This window comes from Bufo gargarizans, chromosome 6 (assembly GCF_014858855.1).
Source record: "Bufo gargarizans isolate SCDJY-AF-19 chromosome 6, ASM1485885v1, whole genome shotgun sequence".
In the NCBI taxonomy this organism is placed as follows: domain Eukaryota; kingdom Metazoa; phylum Chordata; class Amphibia; order Anura; family Bufonidae; genus Bufo; species Bufo gargarizans.
This window is the reverse complement of record NC_058085.1, coordinates 252,497,036-252,521,491: the sequence shown is the minus strand read 5'-3', so window position 1 is coordinate 252,521,491 and position 24,456 is coordinate 252,497,036. Positions and strand designations below refer to the sequence as shown.

Below are 24,456 nucleotides of genomic sequence, written 5' to 3'. Positions count from 1 at the left end.
AAAGGTCCTTTAACCCATTAGGCTCCAGCATCTACAGACAGGAGATTACATCCGGGTGAGTCGGTGGGCGCAGGGTGTACGTGTCAGTCTCCTGATAGATGTGTGTTCTTATAAATCCGCCTGTCTTGTCTACACTGCAGCAGTGATGGAAGGGGCTGAGCTAGTTCCGCCTGACACTCCCTGCTCCCAGGTTCTAGCCCAATGTTGTATATGAATACGGTATTTACAGGACATCTGAAGTGTCTATTTATATAGGGCATGAAGAGTGAATGGAAACAGAATAACCCCCCCCCCCCCCCCCCCCCCAAAAACGATAGAGGGGTCAAAGAGGAAGCCTGAGTGATCGGCTCCTACACTCCTGATGGTGTGAGTACAGTACAGCAGGGGCTGACTGACAACTTTTGGCCCAGGGGGGCAAGTAACACCCCTTCCTGTATACCCATTTCCCCTGCCTCCTCCTGACCCCCCCCCCCCCGCCTTGACACTTTCGTCAGCCATGTAAATTACAACACAGGAAAACAAAATAAACTAGGGATGCTCTGATATATCAGCCGCCGAAACATAGCCGAAAATGGCATTTTTGGTATAATGCCGAAAGTGTCATTTTCTGGCTGATACAGTGTTGCATCCGTGTATTCTCTCCTCCCCGCTGGGCGCTGCTCTGTGTCCCCCCCCCCCCCATGACACCTGATGACTTTTGCAGAAGAAACTGTATATTGCGGGGCACGGTATATGCTATGTGTGTATAACATAAACATATTTCATATGGAAACTTACAATTACTTGGCTTGACCCTTGGGGATCTCGGACACCTCCACAAAAATAAAAATAATAAGAAACAGAAAAATATCATAATAAGGATTTGGAGAAGGGGCAGAGGGATAGCAGAGCAGGGAGTGACTGGTGCTGCTACTAGGGGCTCATACCATGGGGGAGTAATAAAGCCCACCATAATGCCCCCTTCCCAGTAGTAATAATTCTCCTTATAATAGACAGTGCCAAAAATACACCCTTGTAATGTCCCCAGTTGAGCTAATGTCCCCATAGTGCCCCCTATAATGTGCCAGTAGCCAATAGCCCCCCCTATAATCTGTCAGTAGCCATAGGCCCCCCTATAATGTGCCAGTAGCTATAGCCCCCCATATAATGTGCCAGTACCCATAGCCCCCCCCATATAATGTGCCAGTAGCCATAGGCCCCCCTATAATGTGCCAGTACCCATAGCCCCCCTATATAATGTGCCAGTAGCCATACCCCCCCTATAATGTGCCAGTAGCCATAGCCCCCCTATAATGTGCCAGTAGCCATAGCCCCCCTATAATGTGCGAGTAGCCATATAGGGCCCCCCTATAATGTGCCAGTAGTCATAGCCCCCCCTATAATGTGCCAGTAGCTATATAGAGACCCCCTATAATGTGCCAGTAGCCATATAGAGACCCACCTATAATGTGCCAGTAGCCAGATAGGGCCCCCCCTATAATGTGCCAGTAGCCAGATAGGGCCCCCTATCAGTGACAGAAATGAGAAGAAGAAGAAAAAAAAAGCCAGCCAGACTTATACTTACCTCCTACCTCCAGCACCTTCACTGAAATACTCCCATCCCGCCTCCAGCACTGCTGTCGATGTCCTTACTTTACGGCCGCGCAGCGGCTCAGTCAGGCGGCGCAATGACGTCATTGCGTCGCCTGCGCCGGTCCGGCGGCCTCTCTGCCGGCCGCACGCCTCCCGCACTCCCCGTCTCCCTCCGCAGGCTGCAGAGACTCAGTCACATATCATTCCGGCCCAGCCGGCCGGGACAATGAGCTAACAGAGAGGCCCGGGGGGCAATCGCCCCCCGGCCCAGTCCGCCCCTGCAGTACAGTAGTGCTGCAGTCAGATAGGAGCTGACTATCATAAAACAGTTCTGGTCAGGGCAGTTCCAGGAGATGCTGCTGACACATGGGCTTGGACCAAGCGTGCTTGTGTGAATCCGCCCTTAAAGGGGTTTTCCGCTTAGAATGATCTTTAAGCAAATGCTTGCAGCCTGCCCCCTGAAACAGAAGATCCATACCTGCTCCGCTCCCTCCATCTTCTGTTTACATCCAATGGTACATGGCCATGGTCACATGCACTGATCCAGACTAGGTAGGTAACATGAGGCTGGACACGGGCATCAATTGTGTTGGGAAGACAAAAGTGCAGATAAATGATTGAGGTTTTTAAAGAAGCATGGCTTTACTCCAATAATAAAATACAGTGACTAAAACCACGCCATACTCTGTCCATATCAGTTATCGTTCTTCTGAACACAGTAAAACACAACAGTCACCTCACTAGTACCAGCTCTTATAGCCATAGGAGTAGAAGATGTTTCTTCCCTCTTCCCTGATGCATCAATTTTCTATTTATTTTTTACCCACTGCCTATTTGAACTCGTAGCGATATTACTCTTCTTTTCACCTAGCCGTATGAGGGCTTGTTTTTTGTGGGACAAGTTGTACTTTCTAATGGCACCATTTACCGTATTTTTGGACTATACGATACACTTTTTCTCCCTAAAAGTGAGGGAAAATTGGTAGTGCATTCATTATAGGAGTGGTCATCAGCACATGGGAGGTGCGGGGTGCAGTGAGAGAAGTGCTGCTCTGCCTCTACTCGCCCTTCCTGGTCTTCTTGCAGGCCCCGCTCTGCATTGTGTGCTAAGTGCGAACAGCGTCAGGACGTAGTACACGTAGGCGTGCACTATGACCTGATGCTGTGCAACGTCATGGTCACAGTCCAGAACAGATTGGAAGAAGACCAGGGAGTGATTTTTTATTTTTTTTTACATCTAATCTGAGATCTGATGGGGGGTCTGATCTGAGGCTGATAAGGTCTGATCTGAGGCTGATGGGGGTCTGATCTGAGGCTGATGGGGGTCTGAAGTTGTTGACTGGCAGAAGAAAGAGAAGCCTAGAAAAATGCTGAGAGCAGCAGCGTAGTGTGGATGTGGAAAGGATATGGACATAGTGGCATGTGGCTTAAATATTAGCAGCAGCATAGCATTAGGCATGCAAGGCAGTAGGTCAGGTGTCTATGGGTAGTAGTGGTGGTAGTAGTAGTAGTTACAGATGCTTTATGTTAATAGTGGTGGCAGTAGGGGATTAGCAGTGAGGAGCAGCAGCCATGTGGTGTATGTTGGCAGGCAGGCAGCAGCATGATAGAGGCAGCAGCAGCCTTATGGAAGATGATGGTAAGCTCAGGCAGCAGCAGTGGCATAAAGGCGGCAGTGGCAATTATAGCGGCAGCAGCAGCCGCACAAAACATAACGGTCCCAGGCTGCAACAGCAGCTGTACAGAACATGATGGTCAGCAGGCCGCAGCAGTGGCGTTATGGTGGCAGCGGCATGATGGAGACAGGCAGGCAGCAACAGTGGCAAGATGGGACACTGTCAGCAAGGCCAGATCTATTCATCGGCCTCAGCTGGAGGAGTGTGAAAATCCTCCCGAATCTTGGTTCAGTTTGACAAAAAAAAAAATTTGGACACTGGTGGTGACAGTTTGGTCTGTTTGGGTGTCATTACAGTCCCAACAGTGCTGAAAACCCTCTCCAAGATGACACTGGAGGCTAGGCAAGAAAGATGAAAGACAGCGTTCTGTGCCAGTTCGGGCCACTGGTCCAATCTGCCTGTCCAGAAATGTATGGGGTCAGGGGATAGGGTAAGCATCTGAGACTGGCTAGAGTGTAGGTAGGTCTGAACCTCGGCGTTAAGGCAGGAGCTGTCAGCTTGCTTACTGCCCTAAACCTGGCACGGCATGTGGAAAACTGCTCCATCATGTTGAGGAGACTGAACTGGCTGCTGTGGCGGCGGGAGGTGGGTGACTCTGTGGGGGTGGAGAGGGGCCTCCCTTTCAGACATGCTGGCAGCAGGTCTGCTTACCGAAGACAGCGGCAAGCTGCGTACACAGTGTTTCCTGGTTATAACCTAATTTGTCCTCCCTTTAGGAAGGAGGAAAACATTCCCCTATTTTACTTTGATAGTGAGGGTCTAAAAGCATGGCTAGCCAATAATCATCAGATTGCTTGATGTCAATGATACATCTGTTATTATGTAAACAAGCGAGCAAACAGGTCACCATTCTGGCCAGTGTGCCCGAGGAGACAGTTCTTTCCAACTCTGCCCCCCACTGAGATGATTAGGTGTCCTGGCTGGTGTCACCGCCATCATCATCCTCCTCCTGCTGCTCCAGCTCCTCTTCCTCCTTCAGTGGCAGCACCTCATCCCCCAATTCAGTTTCTCATTGTGGGTCCCCAACAGCTACAGGATGGACAGCAAGATTCGTTAACTGTTCTTCTTCCTCTGAAATTTGTGGCCACAGCATCGCTGGAGCAGTGCATGTGACCATGCCCAATCACCACCGGATGCAAACAGAGCGGGGATCGGAAGATGGAGACCACAGAGGACCAGAGTAGCATGGAGCAAGGAAGAACGAATCTTCTGTTTTAAAAAATCATAAAACCCTTTTAAGAGAATGTGGAGTAGATACTGCTCATATCAAACAGTTGGTAATCTAGACGCATTATCTATTATCTAGGAGCATTACCCCACAAATATGATCACAGCACATGGCTGTTGAGGAATAAAATCCACCCTAGTGAGGGCAGTGGATCAGCTCCTGTACATAAAGGGGAACTCACAGTCCAAAAATTTGATATGTACGAAAATCCAAATAAGGTGATAATCGTGATCACCAGCTTGCCTGCCATGATCAGGTGAAGCGGTGATACACAGCTTAAGATGCTAGAAATATTGTCAAAAGGGCTGTCTGTTTATAAAAGCTATACATTATTATGGAATTCTGAGCTAATAGAGGGGCTCTCTCATTTTGGTTCTTCAAAGGACTAGAGCAGAGAGAGCGACTACAAAGAGCTTCCCTCTCTCTCTAGAGAACCATATTAAAGAAGCACTCTGTAATCTTTTTTTGGACATATAATACTAACTCACCAGCAATATTCTAGCTAAGTATTGTGCTTGTTCCCAGAACTGACACATCCATAGTTTTTGAAGCCTTTCATTATGGGTAGCTGTGTCATGTATGTGACCAAACCCCACAACTGCTGAAGTGTTTCATTTCAATAAGCACAAAGTATTCTTCATTTCACAATGCTGCAGGAAAATTGGACAAAAAGTATAGTATATGAGAATGAAGTCAAAGCAACTAGACTTGTATTTATTGTATACATTTTTCTTGAAGATGTTTCACTAGTCATCCAAGATGTCAAAAAACGGTCAGGTGACTAGCAAAATGTCTTCAAGAAAAAAAATACAAGTCTGGTTGCTTTGACTTATTTCTACTGATATGAATCTATTTTACATATTTTGCATTTCTGTTCCAATCAGGATTTTCCTTGTGGAAGTCACCTTATAGATTTCTCTAGGAAACAATGGGAATGTACAAAGGCAGAAAAGACATGACGGAGACGATATTAAACCTTGCCCTGGAGATCATCTACCTGCTTATTGGAGAGGTGAGAAACCTCAGGGAATTATGTCATATGACATCACTTTTTCTCTGTTAATTACACACTACTGAAAATGGTTGTGGAAATGTACTGTACAAAATCAGTCCTGATAACCAGGATGCTTCCACGGGGCACGAACAATCGTAATAATGATCATTCCTCCCCACATTAATTTTGCATCTTGTGAAACGCACTTTAAACGAGCACAGATTTTGACATAAATATTGTTTATCAGCTTTTATTAGTGGCCTGGCAGCATCTCATGTAAGAGGACTCTTTGATGTGGGTTATTTGAGGGGCATAGTGTGTTAGAGATGCATACAATTTGATAAATTCTTGTGGCCGCAACTACTACATATCCTCACATACAGAAGCAAAGATAGTGCCAAGATTTCTTGTTTATTGCTATAACTACGGGTAGTGGACTGGAGGAGGGGTTCTGTTTCTGCCAATTTAGGGGTACCTGTTGTGACTTCTGGGAGGGTGAGGTGTGGTAGACTGCCATGACTATTGGGGAAAACATGGAACCTACTAAATGTGGATGGTGGCCTAATCTTGACTGCTGCAGAAGTAAGGGATCCTGTGATCACTAAGGAGCTTCTGTGACTTTGGGTAAGCTGTTACAGGATCTGAACTTTTGCAGCTGGGTCCTAGACCTTGCTAAGATTTGTCCAGGCCTTGTTTACAGGGATATTTATATACTATCTACTTTACATACTTAGGATTACACAGTAGTGCAGAAAACATCTAGTGAGCATGTGACTCTCAGAAGCCACCCCCATTTCTCAGAACGATTGAGCAGGAGCCTGAGTCCCATCATGGAGCCTCCACCTCACTCACTAATACTACAGAGAGACAATCAGCAGAAGATCCTAGAACTCATCAACAAGATCGTTGAGCTGCTGACTGGAGAGGTGAGCGCTGCTGGGACATTATACAGTAATATAAGGGATAATGTGTCTGGGTGATGACTGTGTCATTTTGTGTGTGAGGTTCCTATAAGGTATCAGGATGTCAGTGTCTACTTCTCCATGGAGGAGTGGGAGTATTTAGAAGGACACAAGGATCTGTACAAGGATGTCATTATGGAGGACCAGCCCCTTTTATCGCCAGGTAAGAGAATTTCATTGTTATGGAAAGAACAATTATGAGCATCACTGTGAGCCTCTATTATTTGATCATCACATATACATAATGGCCCGCATTTACTAAGATTGCTATTGTAAGGGTAATTGGTGAGTTCCAAATGTATTAAAAGACGCATACCATTTACTGAATTTGGCATAGTTTAACCTCAGGAAAACAATCTTCTAGATTTGCACAAACAACGTGCTTTATTTTCCTGCACTTGAGTCCAAAAAATTTGCTAATTTGTAACATTCCTATGTATGTTTTAAAACGTTGCATTTTACATCCCCAAACTGTTGTAAACATCTTTTGGGCAATGTGTCCCCTACAGCTGGATCTAGTGAGGGAAATCTACCAGAGAGATGTCTTAGTCTTCTGTATTCTGAGGATTGTCCAGAGGTAGATGAGAATGTCCCACAGGATCATCAGGTAGGTTGAGTTGAATTTAGGTGGTCAGTTAGCGAAGCCAAAATTGGTTATATACATATGTGTACCCTTTTCTTGTACAGTTTGAAGACCTGATTTCTGTAAAAGTTGATTCTTCAGTGGGAGAAGAACAAACATGTTCAAGGAGTAAGGAGAAGTTTAAGGAGGAGCATATTCCTGTAGTTATCACTTCTGGTAAGAAATAACCACGAAATACAGAAAATACAGAGAATAATTGGCCAGATGGATTTCATCTGCCCAATCCTTTGTTCTCAGGGAAATAAGCTGGTGCCAGAGGTGTCTGTAGGACACAGGCATTCTCAGCCGAGCTGACTGTACATGTATGGAATCAGGAGAGATAGCTTTTGCCTCACAGCGACTTAATGTATATGGCCAGCCTCAGTCAAAGACAAATGTCAGTAAATTGAATTTTATAAGTGAAACATTGGAAGGTGACGAACATAATATTGCATGCAGTTACTTCAAAAGACAAAGGACCCATATTCTGATCTCCTCATATGAGACTACACTTCTACGGAGGACATATCTAAAAGGGTTGTTCGAGTAAAAAAAAGCAGGGAGGTTGTTAAAATTATTTAAAACAAGTTAAACTTACCTTTCCGACCCCCTCTGTTCCTGCACCGCCCCCTCCAAACCTCCCAATCACTGCTGCGATAACATGTTCATATTCCACATGTGACTACTGCAGCCAATCATTGACCTCAGAGTTACACAGCGTGAAACCAGCAATTGACTGCAGCAGTAATGTACGGTATATGGGCACATCACCATTGCAGTTATTTAAACAAAGCCCCCTATTATCTGACAACACCTTTAAGAAAATGTATAATGTGAGTCATTTTAGTTTCATCAAAAGAGTTTTCTGGTATGTATCACAAGGATTTTGGACGACAGGAAATAAAACGGTCTATGGGTATAATCCAGCAGATATACAGCAATAAATAATAATAACAAATATAAGGATAATAGTTTACAGAACTTCACTTACTGGTCGGAGAGGTCAACAAAGGATGTTGTCCTCAGCGTCATCTTCCTTCTTCACATGCAAGTCTCTCCAGCAACCAATCTTCTTTAAGGGGTCATTTCTCTAAGAGGGGTATATCTTCCTTTAGTACCCCATAGAGTGCTGACTGCAGCATCGGCTTTACTAAGTCTACCTCCAGGTTTCCCTAATCTTTTGCTCAAGTACCTGAAGGGTGGGGGGCATCTTGGGCAGTTTGTAGTTGCACCTCAGCACAGAAGGCTGTATTTATCAGTCCGTGCACTCCAGTGAGTGCCTCAATGATCCAGAAAATAGATTTGCAACCAAGAAGGTGTACAGCTAGGATATAGACAAGCATAAACAGATTGAATAATCTCCCCCTACTGGGTGTGGTAGACGAGTCAGGCAATACACATGATAATGAAAAAGGCGACACTCACATACAACCAGTATATGTGCATTATACATGGTAAAATTATAACACTACATTATAGATTAACTGAACATATTGTGCCATCACATGGTATTTTACTATTGATGGCTTATCCTCAGGATAGACAATCAGTATTTGATCTGCGGACATGCAACACCCAAACCCCACCAACTAAGTTTTTCTATAGGACCCTATAAGATCTGTTTGCATACAGATATAAGAAAAGATGCTCCAGAATTGCTATTGCATGAGAAATGCAAATAGATACTAAAACAGATTTCAGGAGAGAAGACAAGTCCTCTTTTAAGAGGTTCTCCAGTTTCATGATTCATTTTTTTTTATGTGCCCAAAGTACCAAACACTGGATATATTTGCCCTAAATACCAGTTTTTTGTGTCTGCACTTTCTTTCCCCTTTTCTCAGCATCACTGCCTCCTGGCAGGATGTTTAAATGGATAACCTTGTGTTTTCATTGGCTTCCTGCTGGGTTTCCTAACCAAACCCAGCTTGATTTGCTATGTAATGGTTTCACAGGCTAGGTTCACCTAGCTAAAATGGAGAGAGGGAAGTGTAGGGGCATGACTACTGCAGAGGAAACAGTGTGGAAGGCAGAGCAATCCCTGAGAAACATTACAGAGCAAAGCATGCCAAATCTGTTTAAAAAACGTAGCAGGAAGTTGATAAAAACACGAAGTCCTGCATGTAAGCATCCTGCCAGGATGCAGTGATTCTGAGAAAACGGGAAGGGAAGTGCTGACATAAAAAAACGGTCCATGGGGCAAAAATGTGCAGTGTTTGGGACACTCTGGATAGATAAAAAATTATTATGAAAACAGAGAAACCCTTTAATGATAATCAGGTGATTTTGCTCATCCTTTGGCTGTATAAATAGCAAAGTTGACAAGTTTATAGGAAATGCTGTATCCAGAAAACTTCCTTTTAACGCCTTTAATCACCACCAGCATGATCAACAAGCACTTTTAGGTGTTCCAGTAACAGCAGCTAGTATCATAGTGACACAAAAGGTGTAGTAGCATAGAGGAGCATTCTAAAACATTATACGTTTGTAGAAAGGGTATCCCCTCCCAATGGCCGCACAGGAGGATCTGGATCAGCTTAATATGCCCATTACGGAAGAGGAAATTTTGAAGACGATAACACAATTACCTGGGAATAACGCGCCGGGACCTGATGGTTATTCGGGTGACTTCTATAAAGCCCTTAAAGCTCAAATATCACCGGTACTGTCTAGATTGGGAAATGTCCTTTTACAGGGGGGAAGGCTATCCGCTCAAATGAACATGGCACATATACGCATGCTCCCTAAGGAGGGTAAGCCAGCAGAGGACCCCACGTCGTACAGACCGATATCTCTCATCAATCAGGATGTTAAAATCCTTTCGAAGCTTATGGCCAATGGTGACTCATCCTCCCGAGCCTGATCAGCCCACTACAGGTTGGTTTCATTAGAAACCGATCAGCGGTCACCAACATCCGCCGAGTCTTGGCGGTCTTAGATGAGGTGGGTTGGAGAAAGGGAGAGGGATCGACACCCTCCATGGTCACCCTGGATGCTGAGAAAGCTTTTGATAAAGTACACTGGGAGTGGCTATGGAGGGTGTTGGACAAATTTGGGGTGAGAGGCTCTTTCAGGGAGTACCTTTCTCAGCTCTACACAACTCCTATGGCCAGGATAGGCATGTAGGGTTTTCTTTCTGACCCTTTTAGCTTACATAGGGGAACCAGGCAGGGTTGCCCCTTATCCCCTTTACTGTTCGACCTGGCTGTAGAGCCACTGGTTCGTTTTCTAAACTCGGGTGGGATTTTTGAGGGTATTAGAATAGGGAATTCTGAACTGAAAGCCATTTTTTTTCGCGGATGACATACTCTTATTTATGGAAAACCCCATGTCAGATCTACAGGCGGTATTGAGCAGCATTGCAAAATTTGGTCAGTTCTCAGGTTTTAAGATAAATACAGCCAAGTGTGCTATTTTACAACTAGGGAGGGGGGGGAACAAGATTAAAGTCGAGGAGTGATATAGATGGGATACCGGTGGCTAAAGACCACATTACTTACTTAGGAATCAAGATGGGTCCCAGAGCAGAATCCTTGTATGGTCTAAAATATACCCCTCTATTAAACAAGGTGACTTGTGAGTTGCGTAAGTGGCAGAATCTACCCCTACCCTTACTAGGCAGAATTCATTTAGTCAAAATGATCAGCTTCTCCAGGCTTCTTTATCCTCTTCAAACGTTACCCTTGCTGATTAAGCATGTGAACGTCAGCAGACTCCATGGTGAGGTGACATATTTTATCTGGAAGGGGAAGGGACCACGAATAGGTCTGAGGAAGCTGATGGCCCTTAAACTGAAAGGGGGAATAAATATGCCTGACGTTAGAATGTATAACCATGCGTGTCTTCTCAGACACATTATTGACTGGCGGCGTCACACAAGTTTCCACTCTGACTATGCTTTAGAGAAGGAACTTTACGCACCTTGGGATCCTTGCACCCTTCCCACGTACTTGCGGAATTCGACTATTTTCCGCCACACCTGGGCAGCGTGGCGAATTATTAGGAAGAATCTGCGACTCTGTCAGAAAGTCTCGAAATCTTTGCCTCTGTGGGGACATCCGGAATTTGAGCAGGGAAGAAGTAATGCCTTGTTTAAGGAATGGAAGCAGAAGGGTATACTAACGGCCCAGCAGTTGTTGCATAAGACCGAGAATAGATGGCTATCATGTCAGGAAGTTAGGGACGTTTTTCACCTGAGTCCTTTTCAAACTATTCAATATACCCAGGTCAATAAATTCTTAACCGATAGGTTGAGGGATGTTTCTAAGGAAATAACGACTAATGAATTTGACAAGATAGCAATGGAGGGTACAGGCCCACAATCCATTTCTCTCTTATACTCCCAGTTACGGGAGACTTTGGGGGACGGTCTGCCACACCTGGCTTTTCGCCCATGGGCCCGTATGTTAGAGGATGATGAGGCAGGGGAAAAGATATTAAAGGGATGGTGGGCTTTGAGAAACTTAGTCATAAATGAAACTTGGAGGGACACACATTTCAGGATAATGCATAATGCCATTTATGCTTTTAATCTCCCGGCAGCTCCCAATAGGTCAGACAGGATCACTAGTTGCCCAAAATGTAAGGTAATGCACACCGACCTATTCCATGGTTTATGGTCCTGCCCTCAAATACAATATTTATGGAACCAGGTGGCCCAGATATCAAAGGATAGTTGGAAACTGACAGTCCCGTTGAGCCCTGTGAGCTTTCTTTTTCATTATTGGGAGGAGCTGAAGGATGGGGTCCCTATGGAACGTAGACTGCCGACCCTCTTCCATGCACTCTGCATGCTAACCAAAAGGAGCATTTTACAACGCTGGCTCCGGCCTTCAGTTCCCTCTAGGGATGACATTTTAGCTTGTCTCAGAGAGTTACTGACTTTGGAGCGAGGGGATGTTATAAAACATAAGGAAGGGAAGGGAGGCAAATTTTTTAAGAAATGGAGAGGCTTTCTGACACAGTTTTCCGATTCCGAAATTGAGAGTGTCATGAGACCTTTCACACTAACGAAGTGGTACCTTGAGGAGCAGTTGAAAGGGACGCTAGGTCGCTTGGCACAATGACATGTTTCTTATAACCGCTCGTGATGTTACTAGTATGTCGACATCATACTTTTAGCCCATGTCTGTCAAATGGTATGGTGAATGTTCTGGCAGGACGAAAGTTAGTATTGGATTGGGGTTGGGAGGAGGGGGGGAGGGGGATTAGGTTCTCTCAGATCTGGGTGGGGGGAGGGCATTTAAATGAAGGGTTTTGAGAATAGTTGAGGGTCAAATTGTCTTGAGTCTTTACTGTCTACCTAGGCATCAATGTCTGTTTCATGAAAATGATTTGTAACCAACATACAATGCTTTTGAATTGTACTTTATATATGTCTTTTCTTTGAGAAATAAAAAAAATTCTTTGAAAAAAAAAAGGGTATCCCCTAAAAAAAAGTGCAATTAAAATTGTATCTTAAAATGTATCATTTAGTATAAAATATACTTTATTGTGCATACTGTTCTATTTTGTCTGTCAAAAGGACAGGTCAAATGTCAGACACTCGACTGACTACATTTTAGTCATTGAGGTCCGTTGGGCACCATTCTTGTCCATCGTGTGACAGAACCAGTGATTCTGTGATTTTCGTTGTTCTGCTCCTATAATGGAGATGATTAGTATCTATGTGAACAAGCTCTAAGTGATACAGTTGTAACAATATTTATATAGTCTAGGTCAGTGGTGGCAAACCTTTTGCACAGGTCCCAGAGACGGCACTCGGAGCCCTCTCTGTGGGCACCCGCACCCTGGAAAAAGTCTATGGTGTACCAATATGCCTTAGAACTTTTCCTGCCATTCATCAGCGTAGGGCGCACTATGAACGGCACAAGCAGCGCATTGAATGTAGGCAGGCTATTATAGCTAAATGATAAAGTACATGGAAGATATACTATATTGGACTGTAGTATTCAGGTTAAATTGCGGTGTTGGCACTTTGTGATAAATAAGTGGGTTTTGGGTTGCAGTTTGAGCACTCTGCCTCTAAAAGGTTCACCATCACTGCTCTAGGTAATGCAGCACAGATCTCTCAGATTGTGTTGGGATATCAGTATTTGCTTTAATTTTTAGTTTTTATTTAAAGGGGTTACTATGAATAGGGCTTTTCAAATTAATTATTATTGCAATATACATACACTAAAAATAGTTTACTCTCTGGTAGTGCCCCTTGCTGTTTCTCCAGTGGCTGAAATTCTAGTCCACCTTTTACCTAAAGTGGTGGACTAACATGTTTAGTAGCTTGCTGACTCCCTTCCTCCCCTCAGTGGCGGAATAGTGATCTCATAGAGAAGTAACCATTCATAGAAATGTGTAGCTATATCTCTCTCTAGACAGTGGAGGAGGTAATTGGGTGAGGGAGGGGTATTAATTTGTGGAATCACTGGGGCTGTGTGAGGGACTTTTTATCTATGCAATGGGGGAAGACAGCAGAAAAGGTTAAGAGCTCACTGCAATGCACTCCTGGGAGATGCAGGTGATTGATTGTCATCTGAATAAGGGCTCGTTCACATGAACGTGTGATGCCCGTTGCCGTATTGTGGACCGCATTTACGGATCCGCAATACACGGGCGCCATTCCGCATCACGGATGCGGACCCATTTATTTCAATGGGTCCGGAAATCTGGAACGGAACAGTATGAAAGCACTACGGAGTGCTTTCTGGGGTTCCGTTCCGTGCTTCCACACCGCAAAAAGATAGAATTTTCTCTATCTTTTTGCGGAACGGAAGGATCGTGGACCCGCTCAAGTGAATGGGTCTGCGATCCCCATGCACCTACCCCAAGGATGGTGCCCGTGCATTACGGACTGCATTTTTTTGCAGTCTACAGCATGGGCTTCACACGTTCGTGTGAACTAGCCCTAAGGATAACAAGAACTACAGAGAGGGGAGTAAGGGTAAAAATTGCACTGGCGAGCAGCATTTTTACATTAATATCACTAAATTAATGGTATGCATTACTCCAGATATATATATATTTTTTATTCATTGAATAACCCCTTTTTATTTTAAACTGCTTCTCCAAAAAAGCAAATAAATAAAAATCCTTTTATTCCCAGCAGATGACTACAGCAAAGATTTGAAGGGAGATCTCTTCAGTATTCCAGAATGTCAAGTAGAAGTAAAGAATATCACACAATATTCTCTAGGAGAAAGTACTGTTAAAGAAATGTTTTACCCTGAATACAACAGCCTTGATCTGTCATGTTATCTTTCCAACCAAGAGCAACCTTCTGCCCATAGATCAGATACTATTACAGAACAAACCTATAATAGGGAATGTGACTTATTTCCTAGACCAGAGTTAGGGAAAAGTTTTACCCAGAAAGCGTACATTCTTAATCAGCAGAGAACACACAAGGATATAAAAAAAGTTTCATCTTCTGACTCTAAAAAATGCCTTACCCCGAATGATGGTCGTCTAAAGATTCATGGAGGATTTTCATGCTCACTGTGTGGGAAAAGTTTTTGCAGAAACGCAAATCTTATTCAGCATCAGAAAATACACAAAACAGAGAGGCCATTTTCCTGTCCAGAATGTGGGAAATGTTTCGGACGGAAATCAGATCTTATGCAGCATCAGAGAATTCACACAGGTGAAAAGCCATTTTCGTGTCCAGAGTGTGGGAAATGTTTTACCCAGAAATCAGCTCTTATTCAACATCAGAGATTTCACACAGGTTTGAGGCCATTTTCATGTTCAGAATGTGGAAAATGTTTTATCACCAAATCAGATCTTGTTAAACATTGGAAAATCCACACAGGAGAGAAACCGTTTTCATGTTCGGAGTGTGGGAAACGTTTTATTTGTAAATCAGCTCTTGTGGAACATCAGAGAATCCACACGGGAGAGCGGCCATTTTCATGTTTAGAATGCGGCAAACGTTTTACCCAGAAGTCAAGTCTTGTTGAACATCAGAGAATCCACACTGGGGAGAAGCCATTATTCTGTTTAGAATGCGGAAAATGCTTTGCCAAAAGATCAAGTCTCTTTATACATCAGAGAAGTCACACAGGCGTGAAACCATTTTCATGTTCAGAATGTGGGAAATGTTTTACCCAGAAAGCCGGTTTGGTTGAACATAACAAAGTTCACACTGGAGAAAAGCCATATTCGTGATTGGAATGTGGGAGAAGTTTTATGCAGAAGAGAAGTAAAAGCTATATCCTAAGTATTCCATCCACGAGACAGATCTTGACATTTAGGACCTTCCATGTTGTTTTAACCTACAGTAACATTCGTTTTCTACCCCCTTGTGTCATGCTTACATACATTGAAGTCACTTGTTTTATTCATTTGGCACTAAATACAAAAAGTTAAATTAAAAATAATTGGGAAATACATAAAAGATAAACTTAGCTATAGATTCCAGAAAAAATGTAGACCAACTTATGACAGAAAATCCTAGGCTGCCGTCATTTTCTTTATTTCCTTCAGTTTTTGGCATCATTGCGTTATGTTTTCTATTATGGACTGAAATCCTATCCTTTATTGGTGGATCCAAAATTGGGAATGGAAATTTTTTACAGGAACTATCTGCTCATGAATTTCCATAATTTCTCACCGCTATATATAAGAAATTGCACTGAAGCAATTTATACCAGATACAGTATAACAAGTTATAATATTAAATGGTTCCAGGGTGACATCACATGTTGAAACCATTGTAACTTTGGTCCATAACTCTATGAAAAACTCCTTACATATAATGGTAAGGAACAGATGCTGGAAGCTGTAAATCACTTTCTATGGTGACGACAGGAGCTTCAGCTGAGCCCTATATAGCACACGGTACACCATAAAAATAAAATGGATCCGTCCTCACCTAGCAACCAAAGGAGCAGCTCATCCTGGCACAGACAGAGTAGTACAGGACATGTAGTAGCACATTGTACTGTAAAGAGAACCTACTAGACAACTAGTACTGGTGGTTTACCAGAGAAATGGCCATGTTGATTGGTTGGAAATGAGTCTGTGACATTGTATGTCACTATAACCATATTCCAAGGTACATCAGGAGCTTGGTAAAATCAGGAGACGTGACTGGTGTCTAAGGAAAAAAACTAAATAATAAATGTAAATTTGAAATGGTTAACAGAGAAAGAGACAAGAAGAAAGCATCCAAAAGGGAAAATTCTAAAAGATTGTCCAAGACCAACCCCCCCCCCCCCCCCCTTCCCCACAAAAAAAAAAGTTAGTGAGTGCTAGGAACCTGAAAAAGAAGTAAGAAAAACATACCTATTAAATGCTGCTCTGTTCTAGCACTAATGCTTCTATCCTATTCCCGGGGACCAAAAGTGCTCACACTATGGCTGTGGTCACGTGGACCAGTGCAGCCATTTACTGCCCTCAGTAGTGACCTGTATCTGAGCAACTTTTGACCACAGAGGCATTAATATATATTACCATTATAGGGGGGCATTATGTATACTACTACTATATGAAGGGGGATCATTTAATTTTATATATATATATATATATATATATATATATAATTACCACTACAGGGACACTATAGGAGTCATAGCTACAGGGGGAATTGTTGTAGGGCATTACAAATACGTAGAGTTACTACAAGGTCATTAGAACTAGTAGGGACACTATAGGGGTGCCTTATTTCTACTCGGGGCTCTAGAGGGGTGCCCTATCATTATTGGACACAAAATGAAGGGAGCACTTCACTCCTTGGCTGCTTGAGCTACACTAAGCTCCTCAGAGCAGGGCCAGCCTGGTGTTTTTTGTATGCCTGATATATGTATATATGTCCCCCTGTGATGTCACTTTCTGTGGAGAGCTGTTTCAAGTCTCCAGGAGAAAAGTGTGGTGCCAATCTTCATATTTTATCTGCAGACCTCTTTATAGAAGTTGATTTAATTGGCTATGTACAACAGTTTTGTTCTCTACAGTAAGGCTGGGAGAACAGGATCCTTCCTCAAATTTCAGGAAGAGATCATTGAGAACCTCCTGAATGGAACATACACAACCAAAAATGGCGACTTGTTGTTGGACTAACTTGAGTGGTTGTTGTATGAAAATTCAGCCCAAGGATGCAAGGATACCCAGTAGAAGAGACTGAAAGAAACAAAATGCCGAAAATAATTCTGTAGGCCCTGATTAATTTGTTTCACCTGTTTGTTCGACTGGGGATGGTTATTGATGGAAAGGCCCAACTAGACATTCAACAACTTGCAAAGAGATTGTCATGCTCACCCCCTCTGGGTCTTGGCAGCTCAGACCTGCCTCCCGTTCACTCCTTCCCAACAGGCCCAGCTTTTATGGGTAGCTCTGTCTCACACGGCTGCCTCACACGCACTGCCGGGCCCCTGCTGTATCCACCAGCATCGATGAAGACCCCGCTGATCGCGGCATACATGGGTTTTGCGGCAGCTTGTACATCCCCATTGGGTCCCCGTGCTGCGATGACGGGGACCCGATGGTTGCTATGGCAGCCTCGATGCCTTACACAGGCATCAGGACTGCCAGCGTCTTACAGTGTAAGGGTACTTTCACACTAGCGTTTTTCTTTTCAGGCATAGAGTTCCATCCTAGGGGCTCTATACCGGAAAAGAACTGATCAGTTTTATCCCCAAGCATTCTGAATGGTGAGTAATCTTCAGTTCAGTCGTTTTGACTGTTCAGGACGGAGATAATACCACAGCATGCTACGTTTTCATCTCCAGCCCAAAAAAACTGAACACTTGCCTGAATTTTTTTCATAGGACTGTATTAGTGCAAGATCTGTTCTTGCAATGCATTTGTGAAATAGATCCGGATCTGTCTACAAATGCTGTCTGGTTGCATGCAGATTACCTGATCCTGCAGGCAGTTCCGGCGACGGAACTGCTTGCCGGATCACTGCCGCAAGAGTGAAAGTACCCCAAGACACTGACAGTTCAATACAGCACAATACAGATGTATTGTGCTGTATTGAAACAGGGATCAGACCCTGAAATTTTAAAGTCCCATAGTGAGACATAAGTAAAAAAAAGTGTTTTTTAATAATAAAAAAAATTGCAAGGGGGGAGAGGGCTTCTTTCTAGGAACAAATGGGGCACACTTGTGTAGAAATTGTCCACATAAAGATGGTACCCCTTGCCAAATAAGGGTGACACCAAGTCCCAGACTGTCTTCCCACTGCTCCCCAAGTAGTCAGGGCAACCGACCAGCTCCAGGGTCTGATCTTTACCCTCATAGATCCGAAATTTGTGGGTATAGTCTGTGGCCCTTTCACAGAGCTTATACAATTTGACCCCATACCGGGCGCGCTTGCTTGGGATGTATTGTTTGAAGCCAAGGCGCCCGGTAAAATGTATAAGGGACTCGTCTACGCAGATGTTTTGCTCAGGGGTATACAAATCTGCAAATTTCTGGTTGAAGTGGTCTATGAGGGGCCGAATTTTGTGGAGCCGGTCAAAAGCTGGGTGGCCTCTGGGACGGGAGATGCTGTTGTCGCTAAAGTCCAGGAAACGCAGGATGGTCTCAAATCATGTCCTGGACATGGCAGCAGAGAACATGGGCATGTGATGAATTGGGTTCGTGGACCAATATGACCGCAATTCATGCCTTTTTGTTAGGCCCATGTTGAGGAGAAGGCCCAGAAAAGTTTTAATTTCGGAAACTTGGACGGGTTTCCAGCGGAAAGACTGGGCATAAAAGCTTCCCGGGTTGGCGGCTATAAATTGAGTGGCATATCGATTTGTTTCTGCCACAACTAAGTCCAACAGCTCAAAAAACCCCAGTGCCGAACCGATCTGAGCTGTCTCAACCCGAACTCGAGACTGGGCGGTGAAAGGGGTAACTAATGGTGCGGCTGAAGTTGGGGACTGCCAATCAGGGTTTGCCAGCACCTCAGGGACTCTAGGGGCTCTACGGGCTTGTCTGTGCGGTGGCTGCGACGGGGTAACTACTGCACGTGCCACCTTCAACTGCCCTTCTGGTGCTCGCCACTTCACCATGTTGTATGGCAGTGCTAGTACTAGGTCCAGGGTAGGCTGCGCTGCTGGTGTATGCCTCACCACGTAATCCGACAGCGCCAGCCCCACTCTGCTGCCCTTGAAGCGGATCCTGCGCAACCTGTGGTGTAGCAACACGGGGCTGGGTACGCCTGGTGGTATCCGGGACCTCACCCTTCTCGTCCGAACTTTGGGTCAGACTGCCACTGCTTTCTACAAGGTCATATTCTGACCTGCTGGATTCGTCAGATGAGGGTTCTGATTCCTCATCCGACTAGGTCAGAAGCCTGTAGGCCTCTTCAGAAGAATACCCCTTGTTTGCCATTTGGTCAACTAAATTTAGGGGGTATTTCCTGAGACTACCCAAGAAAAAAAGCAAGCCTGTCTTACAAATGGGAGGCTAGCGAAATACCGGAAGCCGAAAAACAGATTTTTTTTTTATCGCCGCAGCGCTTGTGAAGTGATTGTGCAGTGATTTGTCACAAAAATTTGTCACTGCGGCGGGGCGGGCGTGGGTCAAAGCACGTGTGGGGGGCGACCAATCAGCCCTGATCGGGCAAACACTGCATTTTGGGTGGAGGGCGAACTAAGGTGACACTAATACTATTATAGATCTGACTGTGATCAGTTTTGATCACTTACAGATACTATAAAAGTACAAATGCTGATTAGCGATACGCTAATCAGCGAATCAGTGACTGCGGTGGGCTGGGCGCTAAAAGATCGCTAACTACCTAACCAAGGGGCCTAAACTATCCTGAAAACCTAACAGTCAATACCAGTGAAAAAAAAATGTGACAGTTTACACTGATCACTTTTTTCCCTTTCACTAGGTGATTGACAGGGGCGATGTATGGTGTGTACTCACTGTGATCTGTGCTCCTCTGCTGGAATCAACCAACAAAATGGACCAGCAGAGAAGCCATTTAACACCTTATATTTATAAATATAAAGTGTTAACTGGCTTCTGATTATTTTTTTTTAAAATCATCAGCCTGCCAGCAACGATCATTGGCTGGCAGGCTGATGACGAAATACTCCTTTAACTTTTGCCGGCCCGCGATGCGCATGCGCGGGCCGGCTGTGAGCGTAATCTCGCGTCTCGCAAGATGACGCATAGATGCGTGACTCTGCCTGAGACAGCCGCCTCCGGAACGCGACCCTGCGTTAGGCGGTCCGGAGGCAGTTAAGAAGGCTTCAGGGTGTCCAGCAAAGTCCAGTCCTAAAGAGGATTCAGCTGCGGGATCGGAGTGCCACCAGTGCAGTTTGGCTTTGGGCTAAACCTAAGGGCGTTGTCCTGGCATTTAGTTTTTAACCCCTGTACAGGGATCTGGACTTCGCCGCCTGGTATAGTTGGCTGCTGACCCATGGGGGTCAAAGACACCAGTACGAAGCACCAAGGACATTGGCAAAAGCGCAGTCTGAACAAAGTCCAATAGTACTTGTGTATTTCATAGAGCAGTTCTAAGGTCATTGCAGGCTGAGTAAAAGCATAATCCAGGTCACAGTTCCAAGGTCGGGGCAGGCAGCAAGGAGCAGAATCAGAAGATAAACAAGGTTCGGTACACAGATATCCAGATGAGATCACCCTCACTGGTTACTAGCAAGGAATAACCTCAAAGATCAGGCAAGGAGGTGGAACCACAACCCAGCTAAATAGGGAGACTGATCAGCAACTTAACCAGCACCTGGACAGGGGGAAGCTCTAACTCTCTCAGGGCTGAAGGGAAGTTTACAGAGCTCTAATGCCAGTTCACACAGGAAAAGCAGAGCGACGCTTGTGCCTGCCCGGGACAGCCAGACCGCGACGCGCACAGACCGCCAGCATCACAGATAACATGAAGACTCTGTGGATGACTGGTACACTGGAAATTCTTTATGCAGAGGCCAGGTTTCACAGTGATAAATGGTGTCCTTTCATATCCCCCTTTTCGAACACACAATACAATTTTTTGGGTCCTTCTCTTCCTTCCTTTTTAGGGGACTTCACCAGGAAAATGTTGCCCAGGTACAACATGGGTACCATAACTAACTGGAGTACTAGGGCCCTTCCCCATTTTGAAAACTTGGGGTCTTGATACTACATTTTGAGAATGAAGGAATAGTCCTGACTGGCCTGTAGTTTAAAATAACATGTAAGCATTATATAGTGCCATCTGTACAATGTGCATGGCCAACTTTTTGTACCACACTTTTGTTTTCCACATGGCACTGGACGGCTACAGCAGTTGATCTGAAAGATCATCCCGTACCATGTACGTATTGTAGTCCAGGATGCAATCTGGCTTGGGGGTAATGGTAGCGGTGCCTTGTACAAGGGCAGGAGGGCTGCGGTTACCGTGAACTATGGTCAGTACAAGAACATCGCTCTTGCACTTATCCAACAAAAGGACGGACTGACCATAGACTCTACAAGGAAATTTCCCTGAGGGCTGCCAAAGCCCTCCTCATGGCCACTGGCTGGGTACATTATGATGAAACGCTGGATACCTGGTCAGCAGCCACAGGTGCTCTCCTAAATTCACATGTGTCGCTGTCCTCTAGATGGTAATACAATTAAATACTGCAGCAGGGCATGGGAGCCCATGGCTGTCTTCCCTTCTGTTTACCTTTTATAGGCAAAAGGCCACAACAATTTCCTTGGCCAATTGAGGAGCATACTACTGGGGGCACCATAGGGGTCAATATTAGGAACAGTGCAGGCAACATGCTTAAGGTAGCGTCTAAAAAACACCTTTGGTGTTCAGAGCTGTGGCTTTTCTCTCACCTTCTAAGTCCCCTGCTCCATATCTTAATTAGAAACAACTGGAGGAGAAGGACAGAACGCAGCAGTTTGTGCTGGTGACCACAGCTTCTGGGGAGGTATTTTGTGCTGCACTATGGCACTGATGACATTGTCTATTTGCATTGCCCTGCCTTCTGTCAATTTGGACCCACCTATAAGATGGGGCCACTTTTAGAGTTTTATTCCAGAGCCACTTTAAGTTCACAGTTCGCTCCTGCCAACATGTTCTCAGTGCAGAGAGCCCTGATGTTCCCCTTTCTGAATGGTTGCCCGAGCAGTAACCTAGGGAGGCCTCTCTGATTTTTGTGTACTATCTATGCCACAAGCTACAGTACCTCTGTAAATATCGGTATGCTAATATAATAGTTACCTATATAGAGGTGGTAATTCTGACCCTGCAGTGGGTGCACTAAGCCCCATACTATTTTCCCACTAACTCCTAGGACGAGGGGAGGGCATTCTGGAGGTTCAATCCGGTTTCCTTACCTTTGCAAACCTGCAACCTGTGGGTATACCCAGAGGTACTCTTATAGAATCCATACATTTTAAATGTCTTCCTTACCCTCTTGCTGGGCAGATGTTAGCAGAATTTTACCCACTGACAGATCAGCCTCTCTCTAATGGGTACTGTTAAAGGCTATGTACACCTTTAGGGGCAATGTTTTTATTATTGCATGGTATTCATTTTGAGCTAAAATCATTTTTAAATTGGTATTTATTAAAAATATAGAGCTTTTTTTTCTGTATAGGGCTGAGATGCTCTAGTAGCAGAATCTGAATTTTCTCTCTGCCCCATGCTTACCTGGCTGGCTCCTTATCTCTGCCCTTATAAATACTCATGATAGCTCAGTTATTATCTTAGTGATAAGAATGTGGCTTAAATAGGTGTTTATGACCTCTTAGGGCTGTTTCACACGAGCGGATGCCGTGCGTGACATCCGCTCCGTGAATGACAGCCAAGACCCGATGCAGACTGCAGAGGCACGGAGCATTAACATGATTGATAATGCTCCGTGCCTCTCTGTGACCTCTTTACTACGAAATCACAGTGACAACTTTATCTCACTGTGATTTCGTAGTAAAGAGGTCACAGAGAGGCACAGAGCATTATCAATCATGTTGATCCGCTCGTGTGAAACAGACCTTAATGTTTTAATATATGTAAATGAGCCTCTAGGAGCAACGGGAGTGTTGTCGCTCCCAAAATGAGTAACATGCAGTCTTGAAAAAAAAATTGCCTTGAAGGTGTACATGGCCTTTAAGTTAAATTTGTTACTTTATTGTCTTTAGAAATAAGATAAATCTGGGTGTGAAATTAATAAGTGGATTAAAACCACGAATGTCATAGGTCTCACTATTATTCCATTATTACTTTACATACAAACTGTCAGTTATATTTTCCCTCTGACTTGAACTGGCGTACCGGATAACCAGCTATTGTTGACAACAGATACTTGCTTATTAAGCACCATACACATGTCCCCCCAACATGTTTCACTGCACAAAGCAGCTTCATCAGGGGATTAGGGTCAAGCATGTGCACAATTGTGTTGTGCATACTCAGTTGGGAGCGAGGGAGTGCAAGTCCTGTGTAAAAGAGCTTTCTTTCACAGGTTAACACCATGTCCTAATTAGTCCAAATGCACAAATAACCCCTTTAAATTTATGAAGTCCTCAGTGAAAAAGATTTTGAAAAAAATATATTTCTGTGAAACCCACAGTGTCAAGCTGGATTCCTGAGCTGCCTGCAAACTTAGGAATTTGAGGCTGATAATCCTCAGGTGTAAAGTCCATATGGGATCACTCTGGGAACTGCCCTAGCTGCTGTATTCTTGAGGGTCCTTCATCACTGGATGATGAGGAAGAGGACAAGAGACATGATCCTCTTCTCCTTCACTGCCTGTATCAGAGGCAATAATGGCATATGCCTCCTCATCTGAATAGGTGTTTGGAATAATTGTGACACTTTTACTTTTGCCTCACCTCCTTTTTCAGCCACATTCAGCCCCCTCACTGGCTTTTACAGTAAAGCTGCAACTGACCGGCTAATCACAGTGATTGGGGCTGCAGGCAGAACAACTCCTCTGGGTCTTTAGCTAAGATGGTTGGATGCTGGATTTGTGGTCACGTTGATCGCCCAAAGAAATTGAATATCTACCCTAAATGTACCCCAAAATGGTAACAGTAAAAACTATAGCTCGTCTCAACAAAAATAAGCCATCACACAGCTCTGTATCTGTAGATGAAAATATAAAAAAGTTATAGGTGTTAGTACATTGTGATGCAAAGAAACATAATATATACTATATCAATTTGCCATAAGGAAGCATCACGTGTAATGCGAAACGCCCATTGTGCGTGTGTCTGTGGAATTTTACATGGATTAAATAAAGTAAGAAGTTGGACTTTATTGGCAAGTGCCATATTGTTTCTGTTCTGCTGGATGTGCTGCAAATTGACGCTATCTTTTCAATATAGAGAACCACCATACGTTCTGCTGGATGTGCTGCAAATTGACGCTATCTTTTCAATATAGAGAACCACCATACGTTCTGCTGGATGTGCTGCAAATTGACGCTATCTTTTCAATATAGAGAACCACCATACTATGGGCATGAGATATCATA

At 44.3% G+C, this 24,456-nt stretch overlaps 1 protein-coding gene across 4 annotated transcripts; it reads left to right on the top strand.

Moving 5' to 3' along the window:
- The first annotated feature begins 7 nt into the window (after nucleotides 1-7).
- Nucleotides 8-15,681, top strand: LOC122940066 (zinc finger protein OZF-like). 4 transcript variants are annotated; one of them, XM_044296396.1, is made up of 7 exons: nucleotides 8-55; nucleotides 5,361-5,488; nucleotides 6,205-6,396; nucleotides 6,475-6,595; nucleotides 6,942-7,039; nucleotides 7,120-7,231; nucleotides 14,154-15,681. In XM_044296396.1, the coding sequence occupies exons 2-7, from the start codon at nucleotides 5,405-5,407 to the stop codon at nucleotides 15,209-15,211; spliced, it is 1,665 nt and encodes a 554-aa protein (XP_044152331.1). In that variant the 5' UTR covers nucleotides 8-55; nucleotides 5,361-5,404; the 3' UTR covers nucleotides 15,212-15,681. The 4 variants fall into 4 exon arrangements, with proteins under 4 accessions (XP_044152331.1, XP_044152330.1, XP_044152332.1 ...); XM_044296395.1 differs by having other exon boundaries at nucleotides 14,151-15,681; XM_044296397.1 differs by lacking the exons at nucleotides 8-55; nucleotides 5,361-5,488 and adding an exon at nucleotides 5,985-6,094 and having other exon boundaries at nucleotides 14,151-15,681.
- Nucleotides 15,682-24,456: the final 8,775 nt, after the last annotated feature.